This window comes from Amblyomma maculatum, chromosome 7, assembly GCF_055883805.1.
Source record: "Amblyomma maculatum isolate TAMU_Amacu chromosome 7, ASM5588380v1, whole genome shotgun sequence".
In the NCBI taxonomy this organism is placed as follows: domain Eukaryota; kingdom Metazoa; phylum Arthropoda; class Arachnida; order Ixodida; family Ixodidae; genus Amblyomma; species Amblyomma maculatum.
This window is the reverse complement of record NC_139350.1, coordinates 6,356,438-6,384,275: the sequence shown is the minus strand read 5'-3', so window position 1 is coordinate 6,384,275 and position 27,838 is coordinate 6,356,438. Positions and strand designations below refer to the sequence as shown.

At 47.4% G+C, this 27,838-nt stretch overlaps 1 protein-coding gene across 2 annotated transcripts in view; it reads right to left on the bottom strand.

Annotated features, from left to right (window-relative positions):
• Positions 1-445: 445 nt before the first annotated feature.
• Positions 446-27,838, bottom strand: part of LOC146182660 (uncharacterized) — a 29,076-nt gene continuing 1,683 nt past the window's right edge. The window contains exons 2-5 of one of the 2 annotated variants that reach the window (XM_084608894.1): positions 27,140-27,223; positions 16,354-16,437; positions 5,080-5,163; positions 446-2,374 (exon numbers count right to left, since the gene is read on the bottom strand). In XM_084608894.1, the coding sequence (XP_084465020.1) occupies positions 1,557-2,374; positions 5,080-5,163; positions 16,354-16,437; positions 27,140-27,143 (990 nt within the window). In that variant the 5' untranslated portion in view covers positions 27,144-27,223 and the 3' untranslated portion in view covers positions 446-1,556. The remainder of the gene's footprint in view (positions 2,375-5,079; positions 5,164-16,353; positions 16,438-27,139; positions 27,224-27,838) is intronic. The other variant, XM_084608893.1, reaches the window with a different exon arrangement.

Genomic DNA, 27,838 nt, shown 5'->3' with positions numbered 1-27,838 from the left:
GCAGGAGGCCCTGCAGTTGATTCAGTCCATCCGTGGCTTTGTTTTCATGAGAGACCTTCCACTGCACTACGTGGAGTACCTGGATGCCATGGAGAAGGATGTTGGCAAGCTTTACGTGAGGAAAGCAAGGTCGACAAACATGGGGTTTTCTCGTGAAAGCCAGTAAGAAGTATGTAGAGATATGCTTGTGGTGATTTCACCCCAGCATTTCTTCGGGATTTCTTCGTTTTTTAAGAGAGACTAGCCTGATTAACAGACTGTGACTTTCTTACCTCCTCTCCTCTTCTGCCCTCCTTTAATCCCCCATTCCCCTTTCCCATGCAGGGTAGCCAACCGGAAGTCATTCTTCCTGGTTAACATCCTTGCCTTCCTCTCTCCTTTTCTCCTCCTCCTCCTCAAGCTGAGAGGCAGCCGCGGCAACCTCCTATTTTCTACAAGGCCCCCTTCGGGGCCACCAAAACGATGCTTCGGCAGAGCTAGCATGTCACTTGCCGCCCGTGACCCCTCTTTGCAGTTGCTTATTTTCGTACAACCTGTTTATATCAATTATCAGCTATAACAATGGAATTTTCATGGCACTCTAATATTGTTATATGTGGACTCGACTGTAGTTGTCGTGGTAGGAATTTCCAATTCCTTCTATTTGAACTGTATAGCATGGAATGTTGCCTCATCAGCATTACACACATTTCTCATACTTATGATGCTTCCAGGCTAATAATAACGAAATGTGAATAAAATTTTGTGTCGACAGTAATAACAGCTGTCACCCAACAACAAGCCCAGCCGTGATGGAATTCTAGGGCATTGCCTGAAGTGAGTGCACTTACTTCAAATATGATGAAATTGCAATTCATGCTATTAAGAAAGTATTACAAGATGGCAAAATATATCAACAACTGCTTCCTAAATGAAGGAGACACAGAAAGAAATACACAAGATGGGCATTTTTAACAATTATTACCTCTAAAATTTCATCCTGTTAGGCTTATATAATCCTACTGGACCACTTAAGCACACATCACTAACATGGTCCTTGATCCGCGCAAGGGGTGAAAAAGTGAAATCGCAAGATGTACAACATTTTCCGCAGTGCAAAAGAAAGAACACAGTTATGGTTTAAAGGGTTCAACTTATTAAAGCAACTCAGGTATGAGGGGAATTGTAGTGGAGGGCTCCAGATTATTTCGATCTCCTGGGGTTCTTTAATGTGCACTGGCACCGCCCAGTACACAGGCACTTTGCATTTCACCTCCATTGAAGAGCAGCTGCCACGAGTGGAAACAAGCACTGGTCTACCAGTCCAGTAGTTGAGTTGAGTGCCCCAGCCACTCAGACACTGTGACGGGGGAACTGGAAGAACATCCAACATCATTATGCAACAGCAGATTCCCTTAGCTGAACATATCTTCTTATGGTACTTCTGATGCCGACTGTGCGCTAATGCACTTGAACAAAACTAAACTACAACAGCACTGTTGTGAGACTGTAGACGGTGATTTAGGCTTTATTTGGTTACAAAGGCCACTGGACATATGTGGTATCGATATGGCCTTTTAGTCCGTGTGCATGCGCAGGTGATTTGTCAGGCTACCACGCTTTCTGAAAGTCTTGCTGCAATGATTGCACTGATAGGGCTTTTCAGCCTGGTGCGTGCGAAGATGCTGTGTCAAGCCACTGCTCGTTGTGAAGCTTTTGCTGCAATAGTTGCACTGGTGTGGTCTCTCACCTGTGTGGAGGAGGTGGTGATCTCTAAGGTGACTCTGCTGTGTGAAGCTTGTGCTGCAATAGAGGCACTTAAAGGGGCGTTCTTTTGTGTGAATACGAAGGTGTTTTGCCAGGACATCCTTCCGCGAGAAGGTTTTACTGCAATAATTGCACTGGTGTGGCTTCTCGCCTGTGTGAGTGAGGAGGTGATCCCTAAGGTTACCTCCCTGCGTGAAGCCCTTGCTGCAATAGGTGCACTTAAAGGGGCGCTCCTTAGTGTGAATTCGAAGGTGTGGTGTTAGCGCTGCCTTCTGAGTGAAGCTCTTGCTGCAATATTTGCACTTATACAGCCTGTCACCAGTGTGAATGCGGATGTGGTGTGTAAGGTGAGTGCTCCGTGTGAATCCCTTGCTGCAATAGACACACTGGAAGGGACGCTCTTTTGTGTGAGTGCGAAGGTGTGATGTGAGGTAAGCGTTCTCTCTAAAGCTCTTCTCACAATGGCTGCACTGAAAGGGACGCTCTCCAGTATGCTTCCTCTGGTGGTACTTGAGGCGGGCGCGGATATCCGTTGCAAAGTCACACTCTGAGCACTTATACCGCTGTCTTCCCCCTTGTGATATTCGTTGAGGCAGTGAATCACCTCTGCTTTCAGTGGCAATTGAGCCTGCACAAAGAAACAAAACGCATATATGTTGGTACACAGATAAGAGACAGTGTCTTCAGAAACCGGTGAGTGCAGTAGGGAAAGCCAAGAAGGCCAATCACGCACAGGACTGGGCAGCACGAAACATCAAGGGAATTTTCATACAAGACATAGGAACAAATATCAAAGATTTCAAGGTCTTTCAAGGGCTTATTAGGGAGCCGTAGTAAAACATTTTGCACCACATATGCAGTTTTGCAAAAATATTACGATTACTTTTACCGTATTCAATGAAAAAAATTCTACTTTTCTGTCAAGGTGGCCCTAAGTTATAATTAATGATGAAACCTCCATATCAACAGCTACCTGGCCATGGCTCAACACAAGCAACAATTTTTATTTTTTGCAGCTCCGCAAAAATTCACAGAAAGAAACGCGTCTAGCCTGATACCTCTCTCAAAATGTGGCAGCTAATGTTACTACAGGAGCCCCATGTTCCCTGCAGCTAGAGCCCCTGGCTGTTGGCCAGGCGATCCTCCTGCAACGAGTGATTTTCAGCACTTTTATGAGGCCTGCAGCACATTTGCGTCATTTTTCTTTCGTTTTTCGTTTGACTTTTCAAAACAGACTAGGCCCCCGCAGCCACTTCACATATCCTGCATGTTTTTCATCCCTGTAAATCCCTGTAAACACTGCCGCTTAGCCGCAAGCCTGAACACAATTGTCCAGACATTCCTTTGCACTGTGGTGTTGTAAACATTCTGCCTTATCACTGAGGCGAACGCCAAGAGCATGTCTCATGCATTTCCTCGTTCCCTCAGCAAACATCAAGCGCATGTCTCACGCGTTCCCTCCTCCCCTCACCCTCGACCCGTCACACTATATATGATGACTGAGGGGTACGAATAAAAGCTTTTTTTATCCAGAGCGTCTATCTGTATTCCATGGAAGCATGGCATGCGTAATGTGCATATCAGTGATGTAAGAATAGTGACGAGCTCAAAGCGAACCCAAGAACCGCCTATCAAGGCTGAGTCGCGGACACAACCATTTCAGCCATGGCATATCACCAGCTTCCCAATGGAAGCTGCTCCTGTTCCATTTGTTTGGCGCGAAAAGGTATCCAAAGAGACTGAAAGGCTTGTAACCATCGGTGTGTTGTCCCCTGTAAGACACGCAAAGTGAGATACACCAACTGTGCCGGTAATCAAAAAGGATGGCACCGTTCGAATCTGTGCAGATTTCAAAGTAACCCTAAACCCTGCATGTGAGCTGGAGCAATACCCGCTACCTGCTATTGAGGATATTTTTGTGTCTTTGAATGGTGGCAAAGAGTTCAGCATGCTTGACCTGCGTAATGCCTATAATCAGATCCCTCTAGATAACTGGTCTAAGAAACTGTGCGTTACCAATACGCACCGGGGGTTGTTCTACCACAACTGCTTGCCTTTCGGTATCGCTTCAGTGCCAACAATTTTTAAACGTAAAATCGACACTGTATTGCAAGACATATCAGGTGTCCAGGCATACCTCGACGATATTCTGATATCGGAAAAACACGGTGGAACCGCCATACTAAGGCATGTGTTCTAGCGTTTCCAAGAACACGGGGTTAAGCTCAGACTGGACAAATGTAAATTTCAACAGGCGTTGGTTTCCTACTTAGGTCACCGAATTGACAGTGAGGGTTTACATCCTACAGAGCAGCATGTCGAAGCAACCGTGCAAGTTCCTTGTCCGCAAAGTGTGCAGGAGCTGCGCACATTTCTGGGCATGATTACATTTTATGCAAAGTTAATGTCGAATTTATCATCCATCCTCGCACCTTTGTACAAGCTGCTAGAAAAAAACACGATGGATTTGGGAAACCGAGCAGCAGGTAGCATTTATGCAAACTAAGCAAAGCCTTTCGGCTGTAGACCCCAAGCTGGAGTGTCACGCGTCGCAACATGGGGTTGGTGCCGTGCTATTCCACATACACATGGCAAGGTGAACAAGCCCATAGGCTTCCGTTCACGAACCTTAACAAAGGCTGAAATGGAATTACCCTCAACTCAAACACGAAGCCCTTGCTTTTGTATTTAGCGTAACAAAGTTCCGGGATTTTCTCATAGCTCGAGAGTTCGCACTTGTTACCGGCTACCAGCCTCTCCTGGGACTGCCTAGGGCAGATCGACCAACCCCTTTGCTGGCAGCCATTCATGCGCAACATTAGTATTCTGTTCCTTGAAGGTTTTCGTTACAATCCCCAGTACTCTCCAGGTAAGGAACTTTTGCATGCTGATGCGCTGAGTCGACTGCCACAACCTACGACAGAGTTGCAATCAGACGATCCCCCTAATTACATTCTTGCTCTAGCAGGATTCAAAGACTGAACAGTGTCAGTTGATAAACTGAAGCAATTAACTGCAAATGACCCGCAATTGAAAAGGCTTGCGCAGTTGACAAAGGATGGCTGGCCATCGTCTGCAAGATGTATAGATGATGAGAGTATTATCCCATTTTTGATAAAAGACAAGGCCTGTCTTTGGCCCACGGACTGGTGTACGGGGGGCACCGCATAATAGTGCCGAAGGAAGCCAGACATCATATTTTCCACCTACTGCACGAAACACATCACGGGTCTTCAGCAATGAAAGCAGTTGCCAGATCATTATGATGGCCATGGTTGGACAGCAACATAAAACGACTAGCAGCAGCATGTCAGAACTGTGTCCAAAACTTGCCCATGCCAGCTGCAGCACCTCCAGAGAGCTGGCCAACTGCTTGAGAGCCCTGGTCCAGGATGCATGTTGACTTGGCCGGGCCAACTGCATGAAGTATGATTCTAGTTGTAATGGATGCACACAGCAAGTGAATCGAGGCATTGTCTATGAAGCAAGCTAATGCTACAGCTACAGTGAATTGCTTGCATGAACTATTCAGCAGGTTTGGCATTCCAAGCACTGTGGTCTCTGAATGTGAAACTAAATTCACCAGTCATGAATTTGCTACTTTCATGAAAAAGTATAATATAACGCATCTTCGAATGGCTATGTTTCACCTACAATCAAATGGAATGGCTGAAAGAGCAGTCAGAACGATAAAGAATGGCCTCAAGAAGATGGGGGCCGGAAGATCAGGTACCAACTTTTCCAGATTGCTTTTTAATTACAGAAGGACACCTAACAGCTCGGTAAAGTCTCCTTCAGAGGATAGTTAAGCGGGCGAGTTGGTGATACATCATCCAAAAAAACAGCGTGAACAAGCGGGGACGACAGGAAGAAACAACAGGAACAAGCGCTGACTCTCAACTAAAGTTTAATTGCAGAAAACACATTTATATAAGGTACAGAAACAATAAAACACCAAAACCACACCGCACGTGTTACTATGTGATGTCCAGATATGCAACTTCGCAGTCACGCAGGAGCAGAAAGGTTTGCTGACCCACAATCTTTCTTTCTTAGCCAAATTATATGCCTCGATGATTTCCCTGGTCAACTGGTCGGGGTGTTTGTACAAAATATCAGCAAAATGCAAAGACCGAAAACAGGATTGCCACTCACTGCAATGATCAACTAGATTAGTGGAGTGATTAGATTCTAATGAGTTGAGATGTTCTCTGAGACTTGTGTTAATGCATCGTCCCGTTTGCCCAATGTATATCTGACCACAGGACAAGGGAATTTTATAAACTACCCCTTTGGAGCACGGCACAAATCTTTTATCGTGTTTAACAGCACAAAACGCTACAGATTTATTAGGATTGCAGGACTTATTTTCTACCACTGAACAAATTTTGTTGAGCTTATTAGGGGCCGAAAAAACATCAACTTCATACCTATGGGCAACATTCTTAAGACCATGAGAAAGGCGATGAAAATAGGGAAGGACTGCGAACTTTCTCCGTTTCTGTTCTTTCTGTGAAGGCGGCAGCAATGCCGGCGATTTAGGCTTTTTGATAATTTTATTGCAACCCAAAGTTATAAGCTCAGCTGGATAACCTGCTTCCCTAAGTCTCTTAGACTGGTTATCGAAACTTTGTTTCATAGCATGGTGACAGCATTTTGACAACGCAGAAGACAATGATGAAACAACAATTCCACATTTCACTACCTTAGAATGATAAGATTTATAGTTCAGCAGCGGTTTATTGGCCCGTGGTGTGTAATTCCAACACATGTGCCCCTTCCCTTCAGTCAAACACAAATCTAACTGAAGGGAAGGGGCACATGTGCAGATGGGAAGGGCTGTTTTGTTGCGGTTGTTTTTTTTTTTTTGTTTTTTTTTTCTTTTAGTGATACAACATGCGGAGACCCATTTCTTTTTGAAGGTGTCCTCCGCATCAGTGTCAGTGGTACCTCGACTTAAAGTAGCGATTAGTTTCAAGGATGCTAGTCAGCCTATACCTTCGCCCGTTAGTCTGTCCATGCCTGCCAGTAAATGTCTGAGAACCACTCTTCCACCACTGCCTGCCAACAGAAGGCCCAAGTTGTGGAGTTTGAAAGTTAAAGCTCTTTAATTGACAGGCAACTGGTGACACATTTTGGATGGGAACAGCAACAGCCTTAACGCACACAAACTGTCTTGGAATCTGCTGTTATCTCTTCGAAGTATGCAATGACTCGGTGACAGCTTGCCTGCATCACTTTGCACAACGTACAAAAAAGGGCAGAGTCAAATTCAAAACTTTTAGAACTGGCAAGCAACTTTTGTGAATTAATGCAGATTGCACCCAATCTGGGGAGATCACGTCACATGGTCTTGTGACATCACACTCCTCGCCAACCAATCAGCGCTTGGTCATATACATTACCTGACCTCTCCACCAAGCAGGACATTTCCTGCCAACACCTCGTTTATCTATCCATATGCACTATAAGCTATTGCATTAATAAAAGAGTTTTCTTATCCTCAGCCCGTCTCTGCATCGGCAACCACTGGTGCACCCAGTCAGCGCTACCCCTTGTGTAGACTGCAGCAATGGGCCTAGTGCCACGATTAGGATTAGGCACCATGTTAGGATTCCTAGAATGCTGCCTAAAGCTAGTTGTTCTATGCTAATTAGTATATTGTGAATGGAGGAATACACAGCGCAAAAAAAGACGTGTCCTTTTTAAATCTTTTTTTTTTTTTGCTTTTTCGTATTCTTCATTCACATACGATACTTTCAATACATCCAGCATACCTGCCATGGCGAGAATATTGCATGCCATTCTATGTATTCATTCTTGCAGTAGAACAGTGGCAGCGCTATGCTGTCAACTGACCTGCAACATTGGCATTGGCTATATTATATAGTGTACAAGCCAATATGGCTGGCACATAAACATGAACTTTATAAAGCCACAATCACTCCTAGGAAATTTGGTATACATAGTTTGCGTAAGGCAACACATGAACTGAAAGCTGATCTGAAAGTGGAGGCACGATTCTGCTGTCACTCCCTTTAACTTCAAGAAAACACCACAGTGAAAACCAGAGAACAAAGCAGGAGAATTTCGCTATGAATGCTAACTTTCAAATGAAAATTTATTCAAGCTTTCAGATCAAGAAAATTTGCATGCACTGCCCTCTCTATTCAGACCAGGCCAGCTACCCACGTAGGAACACAAGTCATAGCCTGTCTCGAGGGAAAGCGCGCTTCTTACGGCCTCCTCAATGGGGTATGTTTCCATATCTCGGTAGGGTCGCCACCACCTCACCACTCTGCTTCAGCTAGCGCCGTTCACGCGCAAGGAAAGCACCCGCTTCATGCCCCACCCTCATCACTTGCAACCTGCAAGCCCTCACATTTCAATCTTTATAGTTCATACAAAGACTGCGCAGCCAGCATCGCGAGATTTGTGATCTATGAGACATGAAACTCAGATATATCCCGTGCACAGGCGCTCCTCTCGGTGCGACTGCATGATCGCATGAGCCTCCTGATCTACTCTCACCACAGCTTTCTAGCCCTAAATTTTTAGCAAACACAAAATGTATATGTCATGCAGTGTGTCGAAATTCATTCTCAAAGCGTTTGCTTGGCTTCTAAAGTTCAAATAATATCCTGGAATCTCAATCGATGCCATTCTCATTTAGCTAGCTAAAAAGCGGCATTAAAATCATTCCTAGCGCTTTGCAGATTGAGATTTAAAAGCAAATGAACTTTTCTTTAAGTTCCGCATACGGTACATTCAGAACAATATCAATCGGCTGAAAGAGCATGTAGTCTTGCGATTGACGCAACAGCGTTTGATCAAGACGTCGGGCGTGAATATTTGTTCTGCAGAAGTAAGTAGAGCGGCAGACAAGAGATCAATTTCCTTTAAAGCTGACCCCTTTTTTAAGGAAATTTAAGGAAGGAGAAAATTATATTCCTGTTCAAGAAACTGAACATTCCTTTATAGCTCTGTTCATTATTTCACCTAAGTATGATCTGTGGAAGGACGGCATGTGTGCACGTGTGTCTGTGTTTTTTTTTTTGGGGGGGGGGGGGGGGGGGGGTGATTGGTTCTAGCGTTGTTGCAATCATAATTACATAGTGCTTCGACAGCAGCTTGTCTGCGGGGAAAGTCTCGGAACCGAGCACCTGACCACGATGGCGAGCTTTTAATGCACTAATAGTGTCTTCATATGGGCATAAGGGATTTATTGAATGTAAAACATCTAAATAAACACACCCGCCACGGGAGAAAACCCATTTCCAGTTTTAAGCCGAAGACGCACGCTAATCTCAGAGGCACTCTATTTTCTAAATTATTATTTGCTATTTCTACAGCTTATTCGAAAGAGCTATGCACAACTCGCAAAAAAATATGGTGTCCACGAAAATTAGGTCAATTCTGACAGCGATTGCCAGCATGCATATCAAAGAACATAGAGTTACGACTGCGTCAATAAAACCGAAATTTAGTGGCCGTAGTGGCTTCCATGCCAACGATTTTTAAACGTAAAGTCGACACTGTATTGCAAGACATCTCAGGTGTCCAGGCTTACCTCGACGATATTCTGATATCGGAAAAACACGGCGGCACCGTCATACTAAGGCATGTGCTCCAGCGTTTTCAAGAGCACCGGGTTAAGCTCAGACTGGACAAATGAAGCTGGGCAGAGGCTAGTGGAGTTTTGTCAAGAAAACAACCTGACCATAGCGAATACTCATTTTCAACAGCACAAGAGGCGCCTGTACACATGGACTTCACCGAACGGTCTGTACAGGAATCAGATCGATTATATTATTTGCCGGCAGAGATGGAGAAGTGCTATACAAGCAGTAAAAACAAGGCCTGGGGCCGATTGTGGCACCGATCATCAGCTTCTTGTTGCCAAAATTAAACTTCGATTGAGGAAAACACAGAAAACTAGAAGGCCTTTCGGGTATGAGCTGAAAACAAGCGCAACTAGCAGCATATATCGCAAAGTCCCCTAATCCCCCGCATGTCATCGCTCTGCAAGAGACGGAAACAAATCTCATTCATATCCGTGGTTATCGGACGGCAGCCCTTACATTACGTACGGCAATCCTCACACTCGTATCAATGCAGGTGCTAGACCGCACACCGACAAGCACGCCCAACAGTAAAGACACTCAATATACCGCGATAGAGCTCAGCTCACGCGGGCAAACAAGCAGCCTCACAATTATTAACATATACAGCAACCCTAAAGATAAAGGCAGATCTATTCCGGGAATCCTGGGCTCCTTTCACACCTCACAACTCCTTGTGGTGGGGGACTTTAATGCACGCCACACGCAATGGGGATACACCTCAGACGCACCCAAAGGTAACCTAATATCTACCGCAATGGCTGATCATAACCTCGGCCTGATCACAAACCCCACTGTACCCACTCGCATCGGCACAAGTGTCACTCGTGATACCAAATTTAATTGTTAAACCTCATATGGTGCTACAAGACAGCCTTGGGAGTGACCACTTCCCAGTGTCCACTACTATCGCTTACGATTCCAAGATTTTCGGCCCTCGCACTCACCTTCTCACCGACTGGGATAAATTGCGCTCATACTTGGCAGCTGACTCTATCGAAGTCCCTACTGTCACCGACTGGACAGACCGCCTGGTGGAGGCCATCCGGGTGAACAGCAAACGCATTAAAAATACTCCTACTGCACCGCAGGTTGATCCGCACCTGGCTCATCTATGGGAGGCCCGACAGGGACTTCTCAAACGCTGGCGTCACCAGCAACACAATCGTAAATTGAGACTCCGCATAGCCGCTCTCACTCGTGAGGCAGAAGAATACGCCAACGCCTTAGCCCGTGCAAACTGGGCAACCTTTTGTAACGACCTCAAGGGTACATTAAGCACTAAACGCACGTGGGCCCTCCTACGCACTCTTTTAGATCCAACAACCACTAAAGCACAGACACAAGTAAACACATAACATCTGATACAGCTAGAACTCCAAAAAGGCACCGACGTAATTGGTCAACTACGGGACACCTATATACCCATATCCCTTCAGTCAGCAGATCCACTAAGTCCACCTCCGCCTAACTCCGAACTTGATGCTGACATCACCTTAAGTGAAATTTGCCGAGCACTCTTTAAGATTCGCCGCTGCACGGCGCCAGGACCGGACGGCATAACGTACAAGGCATTACTCAATCTTGACGAAGTCTCTCTCCAGGAACTCACGGAACTCTTTAATAACCACTGGCACGCTGGGACACTCCCATCAACCTGGACCCATGCCAGCATGCGATTTATAACCAAACCGGGCAAATCGCTCACTCTTCAAAACCTGCGCCCTATATCATTAACGAGTTGTGTCGGCAAGCTCTTCGAGCATGTCATTCTCAATCATCTGCAACCATTCCTAGAAGCAACAGGCTTTCTCTCCCATGTTCAATTTGGATTCCGCCCAAACCTCTCGGCACAAAACGTACTTCTCGCCATTAAAGAGTCTCTCTTACACACTAAGCGCCGTACAGCCTCTACGCGCGCCATACTGGCCCTGGATATTCACAAGGCATTCGACACGATAAGCCATGACCACATCCTGACGACATTAGCCACCACGGGCTGCGGAACGCACATATGGCAGTATGTTCGGGCCTTTCTTCAGGGACGCACGGCACAACTTTACCTTGGGGATATTGCCTCCCAGCCTTTCCCCCTGCCTAACCACGGAACACTTCAAGGGGCGGTCCTATCACCGCTACTTTTTAACGTGGCCCTAGCGCCATTAGCAAAGGCCCTTGCTGCTATCCCAGAGCTCCACACAGCCATATATGCAGATGATATAACCCTCTGGACAACAGGCGGATCCCTTGGAACAGCCCAGGATATCTTGCAGTCTGCCATAGACATCACCACCACCTATCTAGACAACACAGGCCTCCGATGCTCCCCAACTAAATCGGAACTAATGCAGCTTAAACCCATACCCGGAGATCCCCCCATTGAACTTCACATGTACGGAAACCCAGTGCCCATTGTGTCTCAGATGAAGATTCTCGGCCTTCTCATTAACAACGCACTTGATGCAACCGCCACCCTTCAACTCTTGCAAAGACAGACCAAGCAGGTTGCCGGAATAATCAGGCGTGTGGCTGCGCGCAACCATGGGCTGTCGGAACGCGAAACCCTCAATATGACCAATGCATTAATCATTAGCCGAATCACATACCTCCTCCCATATCATATACTCACTCAGCGCCAAACAGAGCAGGCGGACATCCTAATACGCATGGCCGTAACCTCCGCCCTACGTCTTCCACGGACGGTTAGCACAGAACGTCTGCTGGCCACTGGTACTCACAATACCGTGAACGAATTAATAGAAGCTCAACGCACCAACCAATTAGTCCGCCTGAGTCGCACGGAAACAGGACAATGCCTACTGCGACAACTCCGTCTCAATCCACCCTTCGCCACCCCAGCAAGTGCTACACCTTTCATGATCTCTCCGGGCACGCAGGATCACATATACCAGAAGCCCCTACCACGCAACATGGGCACTTGCTTTTATCAGGGAAGGCGGAAAGTTAGAGCCAGCTATTACACCAAAAGATACCGCAACCGCTCTGATATCCTCTATGTCGACGCGGCAGGGAATTCTAAAGTAGGATTTTTCACTGCAGTCGCTGCCTACGAAGATGGCAGAGTGGGGGCCGCCGCTATCCAAACTAATTCGCCTGCAGAAGCGGTCATCACACTCGTGCTTGCCCATTCAGCCATTGACAAAGACATTACAGAAATTTGTACAGATTCTCAGGCGGCATACCGCCACTACCTAAGCGACGTGGCGACACCGGCCGCGCATCATATTCTTATCACCGCCACCTCTCTCGACCGAACGGTTGATCCCAGGGTATGCCTCGATCCCCGGTAATGAGCGTGTTCATGCGCTGGCTCGAGAACTCTCTACCCGAGCCCCGGATGATCAGGCACCCAACTCCGCGCAGAAGGCCGCATCGGTCCTTTCTACATACCACCAAATCACCACATTCTACAAACACAAGCGCATGACACTGCCACCACCCCACAGCACCTTGTCACCCTTATCCAGTGCTACATGGCGACAATTGCAGACGGATTGTTTCATTTCCCCCTACCGTCTCTCATGCCTTCACCCTGGCTTGCCCCCTCACTGCGACACCTGGGCGAGCCCAAATCCTCACTTTTCCACTACCTGTGGGAATGTCCTTCCCCCCAGGCAGTGCCCCCCATCCCCCATCCCACCTTTTCTCTCTGGGAGGCTGCTTTGCGGACAGCTCAACCCGCAGGTCAGAAATGGCTGGTAGATCGGGCTATATGTGAAGCAAACGCCCGTGGACTCCTGGACTAGTAAGGGACCACCCTGGAAGACATTTTTTTTTCTTTATTAAATAAAGTTGTTTCCATCTATCCAGGTATGATCTGGATCAAATTCCATTAGAATATGCTGTGGAAGTGAGGAATCGATTTCAAAAATTAGATTTAGAAGACGGAGAGCCCGAAGAGATGTGGACTGAGGTTCGTGATATAATACAAGAAGTTGCTACTAAGGTAGTTCCAAAGCAAAAGAAATGCAAGAAAGCAAACTGGTTATCTGAAGAGGCTTTGCAAAAAGCTGAGGAAAGGAGGATGGCAAAAGTTATGGGCGAAAGAGAAAGATACAAGGTTCTCAATGCGGATTTTCAGAAAATAGCAAGGAGAGATAAGAATGCCTTTCTGAACATGCAGTGCCAAGCAGTTGAGGACAACAGCCAGTTAAGAAACACAAGAGCTCTGTATAAGACAATAAAAGATATCAAAGGAAGCTTCTGTGCTAAGCTGGGCGTGATAAAGGACAAACGAGGCAAGGACCTCACTGAAGCCTCAGAGATAAAGAAGAGGTGGCAGGAATACACAGAAGAACTGTACAAGAAGGACCCGAATGTGCAAACCCAACATAAGACGGTTGTGATTACTGATCTCGAGCCGGGCATCCTGAAGAGTGAAGTTGAATGGGCCTTAGCCAGCCTTGTTAAGAACAAAGCTAGCGGAATTGATGGCATTCCAGCTGAGTTGCTTCAAAACCTCAACCATGACGCAGTTAACATTCTGCATACATTATGTCAGAAGATTTGGACAACCCTGCAGCGGCCACAGGATTGGAGGAGGTCAGTTTACATCCCCATTCCAAAGAAAGGCAGTGCCAAAGATTGTTCCAACTACCGCACGATCGCGCTTATTTCGCATGCTAGCAAGGTGATGTTGAAAATCCTCCAAGGTAGGCTGCAGCAGTATGTGGATCGGGAGCTTCCAGACTTGCAAGCTGGGTTTCGCAAGGGCAGAGGAACTAGAGACCAAATTGCCAACCTTTGCTGGATCATGGAAAAAGCAAGAGAGTTCCAAAAACCCATCTACTTCTGCTTTATGGATTGTGCGAGAGTGTTTGACTGCGTAGATCACAGCAGACTGTGGCAAGCTGTCCAAGAGATGGGAGTTCCAATTCACCTCATCTGTCTCCTCAGGAACCTGTATAAAGGGCAAGGGGCCACAGTCAGAACTGGGCATGGTCTTACTGATTGGTTTCCGATTGAGAAAGGAGTGAGGCAAGGCTGCATACTGTCGCCCTTCCTATTTAACCTATATGCAGAGTGCATCATGAGGAAGGCTGGTCTGGACGAGTCTTGCTGGAGTGAAGATTGCTGGAAAACGTATCAACAACCTTAGATATGCGGATGATACCACTTTAATGGCAGAAAGTGAAGTGGAACTCAAGAGACTTCTGATGCACGTACAAGAAGAGAGTGAGAAGTTTGGGCTTAAACTGAACATTAAAAAGACAAAGATCATGGCATCTTGCCCTATCAAGTCCTGGAGCATCAAGGGACAAGAAGTGGAAGCTGTGACAGATTTTCTCTTCTTGGGCTCCAAGATTACCTCGGAACGAGACTGCAGCCATGAAATTAGGAGACGCCTGCTTCTGGGAAAGAGCAATGGTTAGCCTTGACCTCCTAGTAAAGAGTAGAGACATTAGTCTGCCAACCAAGATCCGTATAACTCGTGCTATGGTCTTTCCAGTTGTAATAAATGGATACGAGAGTTGCACTGTGAAAAAGGCTGACCGCCGAAGAATTGACGCGTTTGAATAGTGGTGCTGGCGAAGACTCTTGAGAGTTCCTTGGACTGCCAGAAGATCAAATCAGTCGATATTGTCGACCATAAACCCTGACTGCTCATTGGAGGGTCAAATTCTAAAGTTAAAGCTCAGCTACTTTGGTCATCTGATGAGAAGAGAGGAGTCGCTGGAGAAAGATTTGATGCTGGGAAAGGTTGAGGGTCGCCGGAGAAGGGGTAGTCAGCGAACGAGATGGTTAGATGGCATCCTCGAGGCACTGCAGATGAAGTTATATGATGTTAGGAAGATAGTGAGAGACCGGAAAGCGTGGCGTGACATGGTCCATAGGGTCACGAAGAGTCGGACACGACTGAACGACTGAACTGAAATTTCAACAGGCGTTGGTTTCCTACTTAGGTCAACGAATCGACCGTGAGGGTTTACATCCTACAGAGCAGCATGTCGAAGCAACCGTGCAAGTTCCTTGTCCGCAAAGTGTGCAGGAGCTGCGTGCATTTCTGGGCATGATTACATTTTATGCAAAGTTAATGTCGAATTTATCATCCGTCCTCGCACCTTTGTACAAGCTGCTAGAAAAAAAACACGATGGATTTGGGAAACCGAGCAGGAGGTAGCATTTATGCAAACTAAGCAAAGCCTTTCGGCTGTAGACCTCAAGCTGGAGTGTCACGCATCGCAACATGGGGTTGGTGCCGTGCTATTCCACATACACATGGCAAGGTGAACAAGCCCATAGGCTTCCGTTCACGAACCTTAACAAAGGCTGAAATGGAATTACCCTCAACTCAAACACGAAGCCCTTGCTTTTGTATTTGGCGTAACAAAGTTCCGGGATTTTCTCATAGCTCGAGAGATCGCACTTGTTACCGGCTACCAGCCTCTCCTGGGATTGCCGAGCGCAGATCGACCAACCCCTTTGCTGCTAGCCATTCATACGCAACGTTAGTATTCTGTTTCTTGGAGGTTTTCGTTACTATCCCCGGTACTCGCCAGGTAAGCAACTTTTGCATGCTGATGCGCTGAGTCGACTGCCACAACCTACGACAGAGTTGCAATCAGACGATCCCCCTAATTACATTCTTGCTCTAGCAGGATTCAAAGACTGAACAGTGTCAGTTGATAAACTGAAGCAATTAACTGCAAATGACCCGCAACTGAAAAGGCTTGCGCAGTTGACAAAGGATGGCTGGTCATCGACTGCATGATGTATAGATGATGAGAGTATTATCCCATTTTTGATAAAAGACAAGGCCTGTCTTTGGCCCACGGACGGGTGTACTGGGGGCACTGCATAGTAGTGCCGAAGGAAGCCAGACATCATATTTTGCACCTACTGCACGAAACACATCACGGGTCTTCAGCAATGAAAGCAGTTGCCAGATCATTTTGATGGCCATGGTTGGACCGCAACATAAAACTACTAGCAGCAGCATGTCAGAACTGTGTCCAAAACTTGCCCATGCCAGCTGCAGCACCTCCAGAGAGCTGGCCAACTGCTTGAGAGCCCTGGTCCAGGATGCACGTTGACTTGGCCGGGCCAACTGCGTGAAGTATGATTCTAGTTGCAATGGATGCACACAGCAAGTGAATTGAGGCATTGTCGATGAAGCAAGCTAATGCTACAGTTACAGTGAATTGCTTGCATGAACTATTCAGCAGGTTTGGCATTCCAAGCACTGTGGTCTCTGAATGTGAAACTAAATTCACCAGTCATGAATTTGCTACTTTCATGAAAAAGTATAATATAATGCATCTTCGAATGGCTATGTTTCACCCACAATCAAATGGAATGGCTGAAAGAGCAGTCAGAACGATAAAGAATGGCCTCAAGAAGATGGGGGCCGGAAGATCAGGTACCAACTTTTCCAGATTGCTTTTTAATTACAGAAGAACACCTAACAGCTCGGGAAAGTCTCCTTCAGAGGATAGTTAAGCGGGCGAGTTGGTGATACATCATCCAAAAAAAAACAGCGCGAACAAACGGGGACGACAGGAAGAAACAACAGGAACAAGCGCTGACTCTCAACTAAAGTTTAATCGCAGAAAACACATTTATATAAGGTACCAAAACAATAAAACACCAAAACCAGACCGCACGTCTTACTATGTGATGTTCAGATATGCAACTTTGCAGTCATGCAGGAGCAGGGAAGGTTTGCTGACACACAATCTTTCTTTCTTAGCCATATTATACGCCTCGATGATTTCCCTGGTCAACTGGTCGGGGTGTTTGTACAAAATATCAGTAAAATGAAAAGACGGAAGACAGGATTGACACTCATGGCAATGATCAACTAAATTAGTGGAGCAATTAGATTCTAATGAGTTGAGATGCTCTCTGAGATGTGTGTTAATACATAGTCCCGTTTGCCCAATGTATATCTGACCACAGGACAAGGGAATTTTATAAACTACCCCTTTGGAGCACGGCACAAATCTTTTATCATGTTTAACAGCACAGCGGCGATGAACATAGGGAAGGACTGCGAACTTTCTCCGTTTCTGTTCTTTCTGTGAAGGCGGCAGCAATGCCGGCGATGTAAGCTTTTTGATTATTTTATTGCAACCCAAAGTTATAAGCTCAGCTGGATAACCTGTTTCCCTAAGTCTCTTAGCCTGGCTATCGAAACTTTGTTTCATAGCATGGTGACAGGATTTTGACAACGCAAAAGACAATGATGAAACAACAATTCCACATTTCACTACCTTAGAATGATGCGATTTATAGTTCAGCAGCGTTTTATTGGCCCGTGGTGCGTAATTCCAACACATGTGCCCCTTCCCTTCAGTCAAACACCAATCTAACTGAAGGGAAGGGGCACATGTGCAGATGGGAAGGGCTGTTTTGTTGTGGTTTTTTTTTTCTTTTTTCTTTTTGTGATACAACATGCGGAGACCCATTTCTTTTTGAAGGTGTCCTCTGCATCAGTGTCAGTGGTACCTCGACTTAAAGCAGCGATTAGTTTCAAGGATGCTAGTCAGCCTATACCTTCGCCCGTTAGTCTGTCCATGCCTGCCAGTAAATGTCTGAGAACAACTCTTCCACCACTGCCTGCCAACAGAAGGCCCAAGTTGTGGAGTTTGAAAGTTAATGCTCTTTAATTGACAGGCAACTGACGACACATTTTGGATGCGAACAGCAACAGCCTTAACGCACACAAACTGTCTTGGATTCTGCTGTTATCTCTTCGAAGTATGCAATGACTCGGTGACAGCTTGCCTGCATCACTTTGCACAACGTACAAAAAAGGGCAGAGTCAAATTCATAACTTTTAGAACTGGCAAGCAACTTTTGTGAATTAATGCAGATTGCACCCAATCTGGGGAGATCACGTCACATGGTCTTGTGACATCACACTCCTCGCCAACCAAACAGCGCTTGGTCATATACATTACCTGACCTCTCCACCAAGCAGGACATTTCCTGCCAACACCTCGTTTTTCTGTTCATATGCACTATAAGCTATTGCATTAATAAATGAGTTTTCTTATCTTCAGCCCGTCTCTGCATCGGCAACCACTGGTGCACCCAGTCAGCGCTACCCCTTGTGTAGACTCCAGCAATGGGCCTAGTGCCACGATTAGGATTAGGCACCATGTTAGGATTCCTAGAATGCTGCTTAAAGCTAGTTGTTCTATGCTAATTAGTGTATTGTGAATGGAGGAATACACAGCGCAAAAAAAGACGTGTCCTTTTTAAATCTTTTTTTTTTTGCGTTTTCGTTTTCTTCATTCACATACGATACTTTCAATACATCCAGCATACCTGCCATGGCGAGAATATTGCATGCCATTCTATGTATTCATTCTTGCAGTAGAACAGTGGCAGCGCTATGCTGTCAACTGACCTGCAACATTGGCATTGACTATATTATATAGTGTACAAGCCAATATGGCTGGCACATAAACATGAACTTTATAAAGCCACAATCACTCCTAGGAAATTTGGTATTGTAAGAATGGGGGGTTTATTCAGCAGATCAACAGGACTTGATCAGCAGGACTGAGCAGATCAGCGGCGAATACAGCGGCAGCGAACACAGTGAGCTCCAGCACGCGCAGCGATCACGATGCCACTGACTGGCATGTTCATTGTGCACTTCTTCCTCTTCACAATTACCCGCGGGACGAAGAGGAGACATCCTGGCGACTTACGGCGTGAGCAAGACGGCAGGGTCGTAATAGGGTTTGAGACGCTGGACGTGAACAATCTCGCGTCCGCGCCGGCGTAGATCATGGGACGGCATAACAGGTTCCACCACATAATTAACCGGAGAGGTGTGCTCCAGAACACGGTATGGGCCATGGTATTTCGCAAGAAATTTTGAAGACAGTCCAGGGGCATTGGAAGGTATCCATAGCCACACAAGAGCGCCAGACGAGAAGTGCGGTGTCGAGTGTTGGCTGTCATGGTTGGATTTATGGCGGTACTGGGTGTTAGCCGTGAATGCGCAAGCGATTTGTCGACAGTCTTCCGCATGCTGGGCTGCTTGAGACGCAGGTGTATACTCTGATATGTCTGGCTGATACGGGAGTATGGTGTCGATTGTAGCAGAGGGGTGACGGCCGTAGAGGAGAAAAAAAGGGGAGAAGCCAGTAGCAGACTGCGTTGCGGTATTGTATGCGTACGTGACATACGGAAGGACGAGGTCCCAGTTTGAGTGGTTGGAGGAGACGTACATAGAGAGCATGTCGCCAAGGGTACGGTTGAAACGCTCAGTGAGGCCATTAGTCTGGGGATGATAGGCGGAGGTGGTTCTATGAATAATGTTGCACTTGGTGAGCAAGGCTTTCACAACGTCACTCAAGAAAACGCGTCCTCTGTCGCTGAGCAGCTCTCGAGGTGCGCCATGGCGAAGAACAAATCGCTGCAAAATGAAGGAAGCTACTTCTGATGCTGTGGCAGATGGAAGTGCGGCGGTTTCGGCATAGCTCGTCAGATGATCAACGGCTACGATAGCCCAGCGGTTGCCGGCCACAGTGTAGGGAAGCGGCCCGTACAAATCAATGCCGACGCGGTCGAAAGGGCGTGGTGGGCTGGGTAACGGCAGCAACTCTCCAGCAGAACGTTGAGGAGATGGCTTGCGACGTTGACAGGTGAGGCATGAGCGAACGTACTTGAGTACAAAGGTGTACATACCCCGCCAGTAGTAACGTAGCCGGAGACGAGTGTATGTCTTGAAGACGCCCGCGTGACCGGATTGTGGGTCAGCGTGGAAATAATCACAAATTTGCGAACGTAGCTGCCGGGGAATAACTAGCAACCACTTGCGGCCATCTGCACAGTAGTTGCGGCGGTAGAGGAGGTTATCACGAATGGCGAAGTGGGAAGCATGGCGGCGGAGAGCACGCGATGGAGAAGCAGCTGTAGGATTGGAGATAAAATCAAGGATAGAGTTTATCCAAGGATCTTGCCGCTGCACTGACGGCATGTTATTGATGTGAAGCGATGGCGGGGAATCGTCGGAAGGGGAAAGGCTCGCGACCTCAGCTGTAAGGCGGCAGCGGGAAAGTGCATCGGCATCGTGATGTTTGCGGCCAGAGCGGTAAACAACGCGGACATCATATTCCTGAAGGCGAAGAGCCCATCTTGCCAGTCTGCCGGACGGGTCTTTCAGTGAGGAAAGCCAGCAAAGCGCATGGTGGTCCGTCACTACGTCAAAAGGGCGACCATAGAGGTAAGGGCGGAATTTAGTAAGAGCCCAAATAATCGCTAAGCATTCTTTTTCAGTGACAGAGTAATTGGATTCAGCCTTCGTGAGTGTACGGCTAGCATAGGCGACCACGTATTCAGTACAACCTGCTTTGCGCTGAGCGAGCACAGCGCCAAGACCAATACCACTGGCGTCTGTGTGGACCTCAGTAGGCGCTGTGGGGTCGAAGTGACGTAGGACAGGCGGTGCCGTGAGGATGTGTCGTAAAGCATTGAAGGCATCGTCGCACGCTGGTGACCACGACGAAAGGTCGGAACTGCCGGACAGAAGTTCTGTCAAGGGAGCAGCAATGGAAGCAAAATTCCTAATAAAGCGGCGAAAGTAAGAGCAGAGTCCGAGGAAGCTACGTAGATCTTTGATGGAAGTCAGTTTCGGAAAGGCTGTTACGGCACGAAGTTTGGCAGGGTCTGGAGATACACCTTCTTTGGAAACAACGTGGCCGAGAATGGTGAGCTGGCGGGCGGCAAAACGACATTTTTTCAAAATCAGCTGCAGTCCGGCATCAGATAGGCAGGTCAAAACGTGCTTAAGACGGTAGAGGTGTGTGTCAAAGTCACGAGAAAAGCTGACAATGTCATCGAGGTAGCAGAGGCATGTCTTCCACTTTAGGCCACGCAAAATGGTGTCCATCATCCGCTCAAATGTTGCTGGAGCATTACAAAGGCCAAACAGCATAACTGTGAATTCGTACAAGCCGTCGGGAGTTACAAAGGCAGTTTTGGGGCGATCAGCCGCTTCCAAGGGGACTTGCCAGTACCCGGAACGTAAATCTAGGGAAGAAAAGAGTTCGGCGCCTTGCAAACAATCAAGAGCGTCGTCGATGCGTGGGAGAGGATAGACGTCCCTTCGCGTAATCTTATTAAGGCGGCGATAATCGACGCAGAAGCGGATAGAACCATCTTTCTTTTTTACAAGGACAACAGGTGAGGCCCAAGGGCTGCTTGAGGGCTGAATCACGCCATTCTGGATCATTAGGTCGACTTGCTCTTCAATAGCCTGGCGTTCGGTTGCAGACACACGAAAGGGGCGCTGTCGTAGTGGTGCGTGGGTGCCGGTGTCGATGCGATGAGTGACTGTAGAAGTTTGACCCAAAGAACTTTGATGAGAGTCGAAGGAGGAGCGAAAGTGATGTAGTAGGTTCAAAAGCTGAGTACGCTTCTCTGGAGGAAGATCGGCATCGATGGAACGGAGGAACAAGTCTGTAGAGGGGGGAGCGGGCGCAGGTGAAGGGGGGCTAAGCGCAGTCACGGCACAGTGCGGCGCGTCGTCAGGTTCCTCAGAGATCAGAAGAGATGCGATTGGCTGGATACTTCCGAGGCATTCGCCATGGCGCAAAGCAGTAGGGGAGTTAAATGGGTTAGAGACCCATAACATGGAAAGGCCAGCGGAAATAGCGAGCACTGCGTAGGGCAATGGAAGGCACTTGCGGCACAGGAAAGTATGGGCTGGTGTGAAGAGAACGGTGTCATCGCTAATAGATGCACAAGCGACACGAACAAGCACTGAAGAGCAGGGAGGAAGGTCGATATCTCCGGCGACGAGGGCTTTAGCACCGGAATTTGATTGATCAGCGTCTGGTAAGGCATCGGGCAGAGTCGAGAACCCCACTTCAGCTCGAGCACAATCGATAATAGCAGCATGACGCGACAGGAAATCCCAGCCTAAAATTACAGCGTGCGAGCAACTTGGCAGCACGACGAACTCAATCGTATAAAGGGAATTCGGGATGACTACTCGGGCGGTGCACGCTGCTAAAGGCTTGATATGCTGAGCGCTGGCCGTTCGCAACGAAAGTCCCGCAATTGGCGTCTTCACTTTCTTTAAAGTGCGACATAGTTTTGCGTCCATTACCGAAATCGCAGCACCAGTGTCAATTAGGGCCATGACAGCAACACCCTCGACGAAAACTTCAATTAGGTTTGTCGGCGACAGATGAGGACTTGGGAAGTTCGACTGGGTCGCAGTTCTCGCCTCAGGAACTGCGGCCTCTAGTTTTCCTCATGTGAAGCGTTCTGTCAACGTCGCATCGGAGAGATAGAGCGGCGTCGCGGCGACTGTGAACAGCGGTCGGACATGGCTGAGCGGTCTGGGGGAACTGAGGGCGGGCTGGAGGCTCAGTAGGCGCGGAATACTGAGGCGTCGGAGACCAGTATGCAGAACCATGAGTAGGTGGTGCCGACACCGGGAGACGGTTGCGGCAATAACGAGAAATGTGTCCAGCAAGCCTGCAAGTGTAACAAATTGGCCGGTTATTCGTCGTGCGCCAGGGATTACGTGGTCTTGGAGCCGGTCACATAAACTGCGCAGGTTCTCGCGCAGGCGCAGGAGGCGGCTGAACGTAGGCTGGTGGCGGTGGAGCATATGTAGGTGGCGGTTGGGCCGCAGCAGCCGCATATGTTAACGGCGCTGTAACAGGCATGGGTTGAGGGGCTGGAGGAAGAGATTCAGCTACCTGTTCTTGAATAATGTGGTGCAAACTGGGAGCTAGGTGTGAGGAAGGTTCTTGATGGCAGGATATAAGGGAGAGCTGTCGAGCAACTTCTTCCCGAATGAAGGTCTTAATTTGTGGCAGGAGCGCAAAATGTTCGCCTGCATCTGTCAGGCCAGCAAGGGACTCAGAGTGCATGGTGTTCGCGCGAGTTATGGCCCTTTGTTTCCGCAGTTCATCATAACTTTGACATAGTGTGACCACTTCCGCGACGGTGCGGATATCACGAGCCGACAGCATCTGAAAGGCATCGTCATCGATGCCTTGCAGAATGTGCTTGATCTTCTCGGCCTCTGACATGTGTGGGTTAACGCGCTTGCACAAGTCGACGACGTCCTCGATATAGCTCGTGAAATTTTCGCCAACTTGCTGAGACCGCGTACGCAAGCGCTGTTCAGCGCGGAGTTTCCTCACAGCTGGTCGGCCAAAAACTTCAGAGAAGCTGGCTTTAAACGCGGACCATGATGGAATGTCCGCTTCATGGTTTCGAAACCATAGGTTTGCTACGCCGGTGAGATAGAAAATGACGTTGCTTAACTTTGTTTCCACGTCCCATTTGTTGTAAACGCTCACTCGTTCATAGGATGTGAGCCAGTCCTCGACATCGTGGTCGTCAGTGCCGCTGAATATGGCGGGGTCTCGCTGGCGGAGGGAGCCGGGACAGATGATGGCCGAGCCAACTTGTACGGCTTGGTGGTTGACGTCCTCAGGCATCGCAGGAGGTGGTAATGTACGGCTGCGGAGTTCCAGGGCGAGAGGATAGATCTTGACCGGCAGCTCCACCAAATGTAAGAATGGGGGGTTTATTCAGCAGATCAACAGGACTTGATCAGCAGGACTGAGCAGATCAGCGGCGAATACAGCGGCAGCGAACACAGTCAGCTCCAGCACGCGCAGCGATCACGATGCCACTGACTGGCATGTTCATTGTGCACTTCTTCCTCTTCACAGTATACATAGTTTGCGTAAGGCAACACATGAACTGAAAGCTGATCTGAAAGTGGAGGCACGATTCTGCTGTCACTCCCTTTAACTTCAAGAATACACCACAGTGAAAACCAGAGAACAAAGCAGGAGAATTTCGCTATGAATGCTAACTTTCAAATGAAAATTTATTCCAGCTTTCAGATCAAGAAAATTTGCATGCACTGCCCTCTCTATTCAGACCAGGCCAGCTACCCACGTAGGAACACAAGTCATAGCCTGTCTCGAGGGAAAGTGCGCTTCTTACGGCCTCCTCAATGGGGTATGTTTCCATATCTCGGCAGGGTCGCCACGACCTCACCACTCTGCTTCAGCTAGCGCCGTTCACGCGCAAGGAAAGCACCCGCTTCATGCCCCACCCTCATCACTTGCAACCTGCAAGCCCTCACATTTCAATCTTTATAGTTCATACAAAGACTGCGCAGCCAGCATCGCGAGATTTGTGATCTATGAGACATGAAACACAGATATATCCCGTGCACAGGCGCTCCTCTCGGTGCGACTGCATGATCGCATGAGCCTCCTGATCTACTCTCACCACAGCTTTCTAGCCCTAAATTTTTAGCAAACACAAAATGTATATGTCATGCAGTGTGTCGAAATTCATTCTCAAAGCGTTTGCTTGGCTTCTAAAGTTCAAATAATATCCTGGAATCTCAATCGATGCCATTCTCATTTAGCTAGCTAAAAAGCAGCATTAAAGTCATTCCTAGCACTTTGCAGATTGAGATTAAAAAGCAAATGAACTTTTCTCTAAGTTCCGCATACGGTACATTCAGAACAATATCAATCGGCTGAAAGAGTATGTAGTCTTGCGATTGACGCAACAGCTTTTGATCAAGACGTCGGGCGTGAATATTTGTTCTGCAGAAGTAAGGAGAGCGGCAGACAAGAGATTATTCTCCTTTAAAGCTGCCCCCTTTTTAAGGAAATTAAAGGGAGTAGAAATTAAGAAGAAGAAATGGACATGGGCAGGACATGTAGTGCGAACAGAGGATAACCGATGGTCACTGAAGGTAACAAACTGGATTCCAAGGGAAGGAAAGCGTTGCAGGGGGTGGCAGAAAGTTAGGTGGGCGGATGAGATTAAGAAGTTCGCAGGGGTCAAGTGGATGCAGCTAGCACAGAACCGGGTTAAGTGGAGAAATATGGGAGAGGCCTTCGCCCTGCAGTGGGTATAATCAGGCTGATGATGATGATGATGAAGGAAGGAGAAAATTATATTCCTGTTCAAGAAACTGAGCATTCCTTTATAGCTCTGTCCATTATTTCACCTAAGTATGATCTGTGGAAGGACGGCATGTGTGCACGTGTGTCAGTGTTTTTTTTTTTTTTGGGGGGGGGGGGGGGGGGGGGTGACTGCTTCTAGTATTGTTCCAATCATAACTAATTACATAGTGCTTCGACAGTAGCTTGTCTGCGGGGAGAGTCTCGGCACCGAGCACCTGACCACGATGGAGAGCTTTTAATGCGCTAATAGTGTCTCCATATGGGCATAAGGGATTTATTGAATGTAAAACATCTAAATAAACACACCCACCACGGGAGAAACCCCATTTCCTGTTTCAAGCCGAAGACGCATGCTAATCTCAGAGGCACTCTTTTTTAAATTATTATTTGCTATTTCTACAGCTTATTTGAAAGAGCTATTTTCGAATTAGCTATGCACAACTCGCAAAAAAATGTGGTGTCCACGAAAATTAGGTCAATTCTGACAGCGATTGCCAGCATGCATATCAAAGAACATAGAGTTACGACTGCGTCAATAAAACCGAAATTTAGTGGCCATAGTGGCTTCAGTGCCAACAATTTTTAAACGTAAAGTCGACACTGTATTGCAAGACATCTCAGGTGTCCAGGCTTGCCTTGACGATATTCTGATATCGGAAAAACACGGCGGCACCGTCATACTAAGGCATGTGCTCCAGCGTTTCCAAGAACACGGGGTTAAGCTCAGACTGGACAAATGTAAATTTCAACAGGTGTTGGTTTCCTACTTAGGTCACCGAATTGACCGTGAAGGTTTACATCCTACAGAGCAGCATGTCGAAGCAACCGTGCAAGCTCCTTGTCCGCAAAGTGTGCAGGAGCTGCGTGCATTTCAGGGCATGGTTATTTTACTCAAAGTTATTGTCGAATTTGTCATCCGTCCTTGCACCTTTGTACAAGCTGCTAGAAAAAAACACGATGGATTTGGGAAACCGAGCAGGAGGTAGCATTTATGCACGCTAAGCAAATCCTTCCGGCTGTAGACCTCAAGCTGGACTGTGACGCGTCGCAACATGGGGTTGGTACCATGCTATTCCACATAGACATGGCAAGGTGAACAAGCCCATAGGCTTCCGTTCACAAACCTTAACAAAGGCTGAGAGGAATTACCCTCAACTCGAACACGAAGCCCTTGCTTTTGTATTTGGCGTAACAAAGTTCCGGGATTTTCTCATAGCTTGAGAGCTCACACTTGTTACCGGCTACCAGCCTCTCCTGGGATTGCCGAGGGTAGATCGACCAACCCCTTTCCTGGCAGCCATTCATACACAACGTTAGTATCTGTTCTTTGGAGGTTTTCGTTACAATTCCCAGTACTCGCCAGGTAAGCAACTTTTGCATGCCGACCCGCTGAGTCGACTGCCACAACCTACGACAGAGTTGCAATCAGACAATCCCCCTAATTACATTCTTGCTCTAGCAGGATTCAAAGACTGAACAGTGTTAGTTGATGAACTGAAACAATTAACTGCAAATGACCCGCAACTGAAAAGATTTGTGCAGTTATCAAAGGATGGCTGGCCGTCGACTGCGAGATGTGTAGATGATGAGAGTAATATCCCATTATTGATAAAAGACAAGGTCTGTCTCTGGCCCATGGACTGGTGTACTGGGGGCACCGCGTAATAGTGCCGAAGGAAGTCCGACATCATATTTTGCACCTACTGCACGAAACACATCACGGGTCTTCAGCAATGAAAGCAGTTGCCAGATCATTTTGATGGCCACGGTTGGACCGCAACATAAAACGACTAGTAGCAGCATGTTAGAACTGTGTCCAAAACTTGCCCATGCCAGCTGCAGCACCTCCAGAGAGCTGGTCAAGTGCTTGAGAGCCCTGGTCCAAGATGCATGTTGATTTGGCCGGGGTAGCTGCGTGAAGTATGATTCTAGTTGTAGTGGATGCACACAGCAAGTGAATTGAGGCAGTGTCTATGAAGCAAGCTAATGCTACAGCTACAGTGAATTGCTTGCATGAACTATTCAGCAGGTTTGGCATTCCAAGCATTGTGGTCTCTGACTGTGAAACTAAATTCACCAGTCATGAATTAGCTACTTTCATGAAAAAGTATAATATAACGCATCTTCAAATGGCTATGTTTCACCCACAATTAAATGGAATGCTTGAAAGAGCAGTCAGAACGATTAAGAATGGCGTCAAGAAGATGGGGGCCAGAAGATTAGGTACCAACTTTTCCAGATTGCTTTTTAATTACAGAAGGACACCTAACAGCTCGGGAAAGTCTCCTTCAGAGGCGCTTCTTGGTTATAGTCTCCGGTCCCATTTAGATCATATGCTTCCCACCCATTGTTACAGATTCAGTCTCGGAGACAGATGAATGGTCACCATCTCTACCTGGAGCTGCAGTGCATGCACATAACTTTGGCGTAGGATAAAAATGGCTCTTGGAACAGTCACGTCTACTGGAAGGTCACAAATGGTCACCGTACAGACGCCAGCCAGACCGGTCAGGCGTCACCTCGACC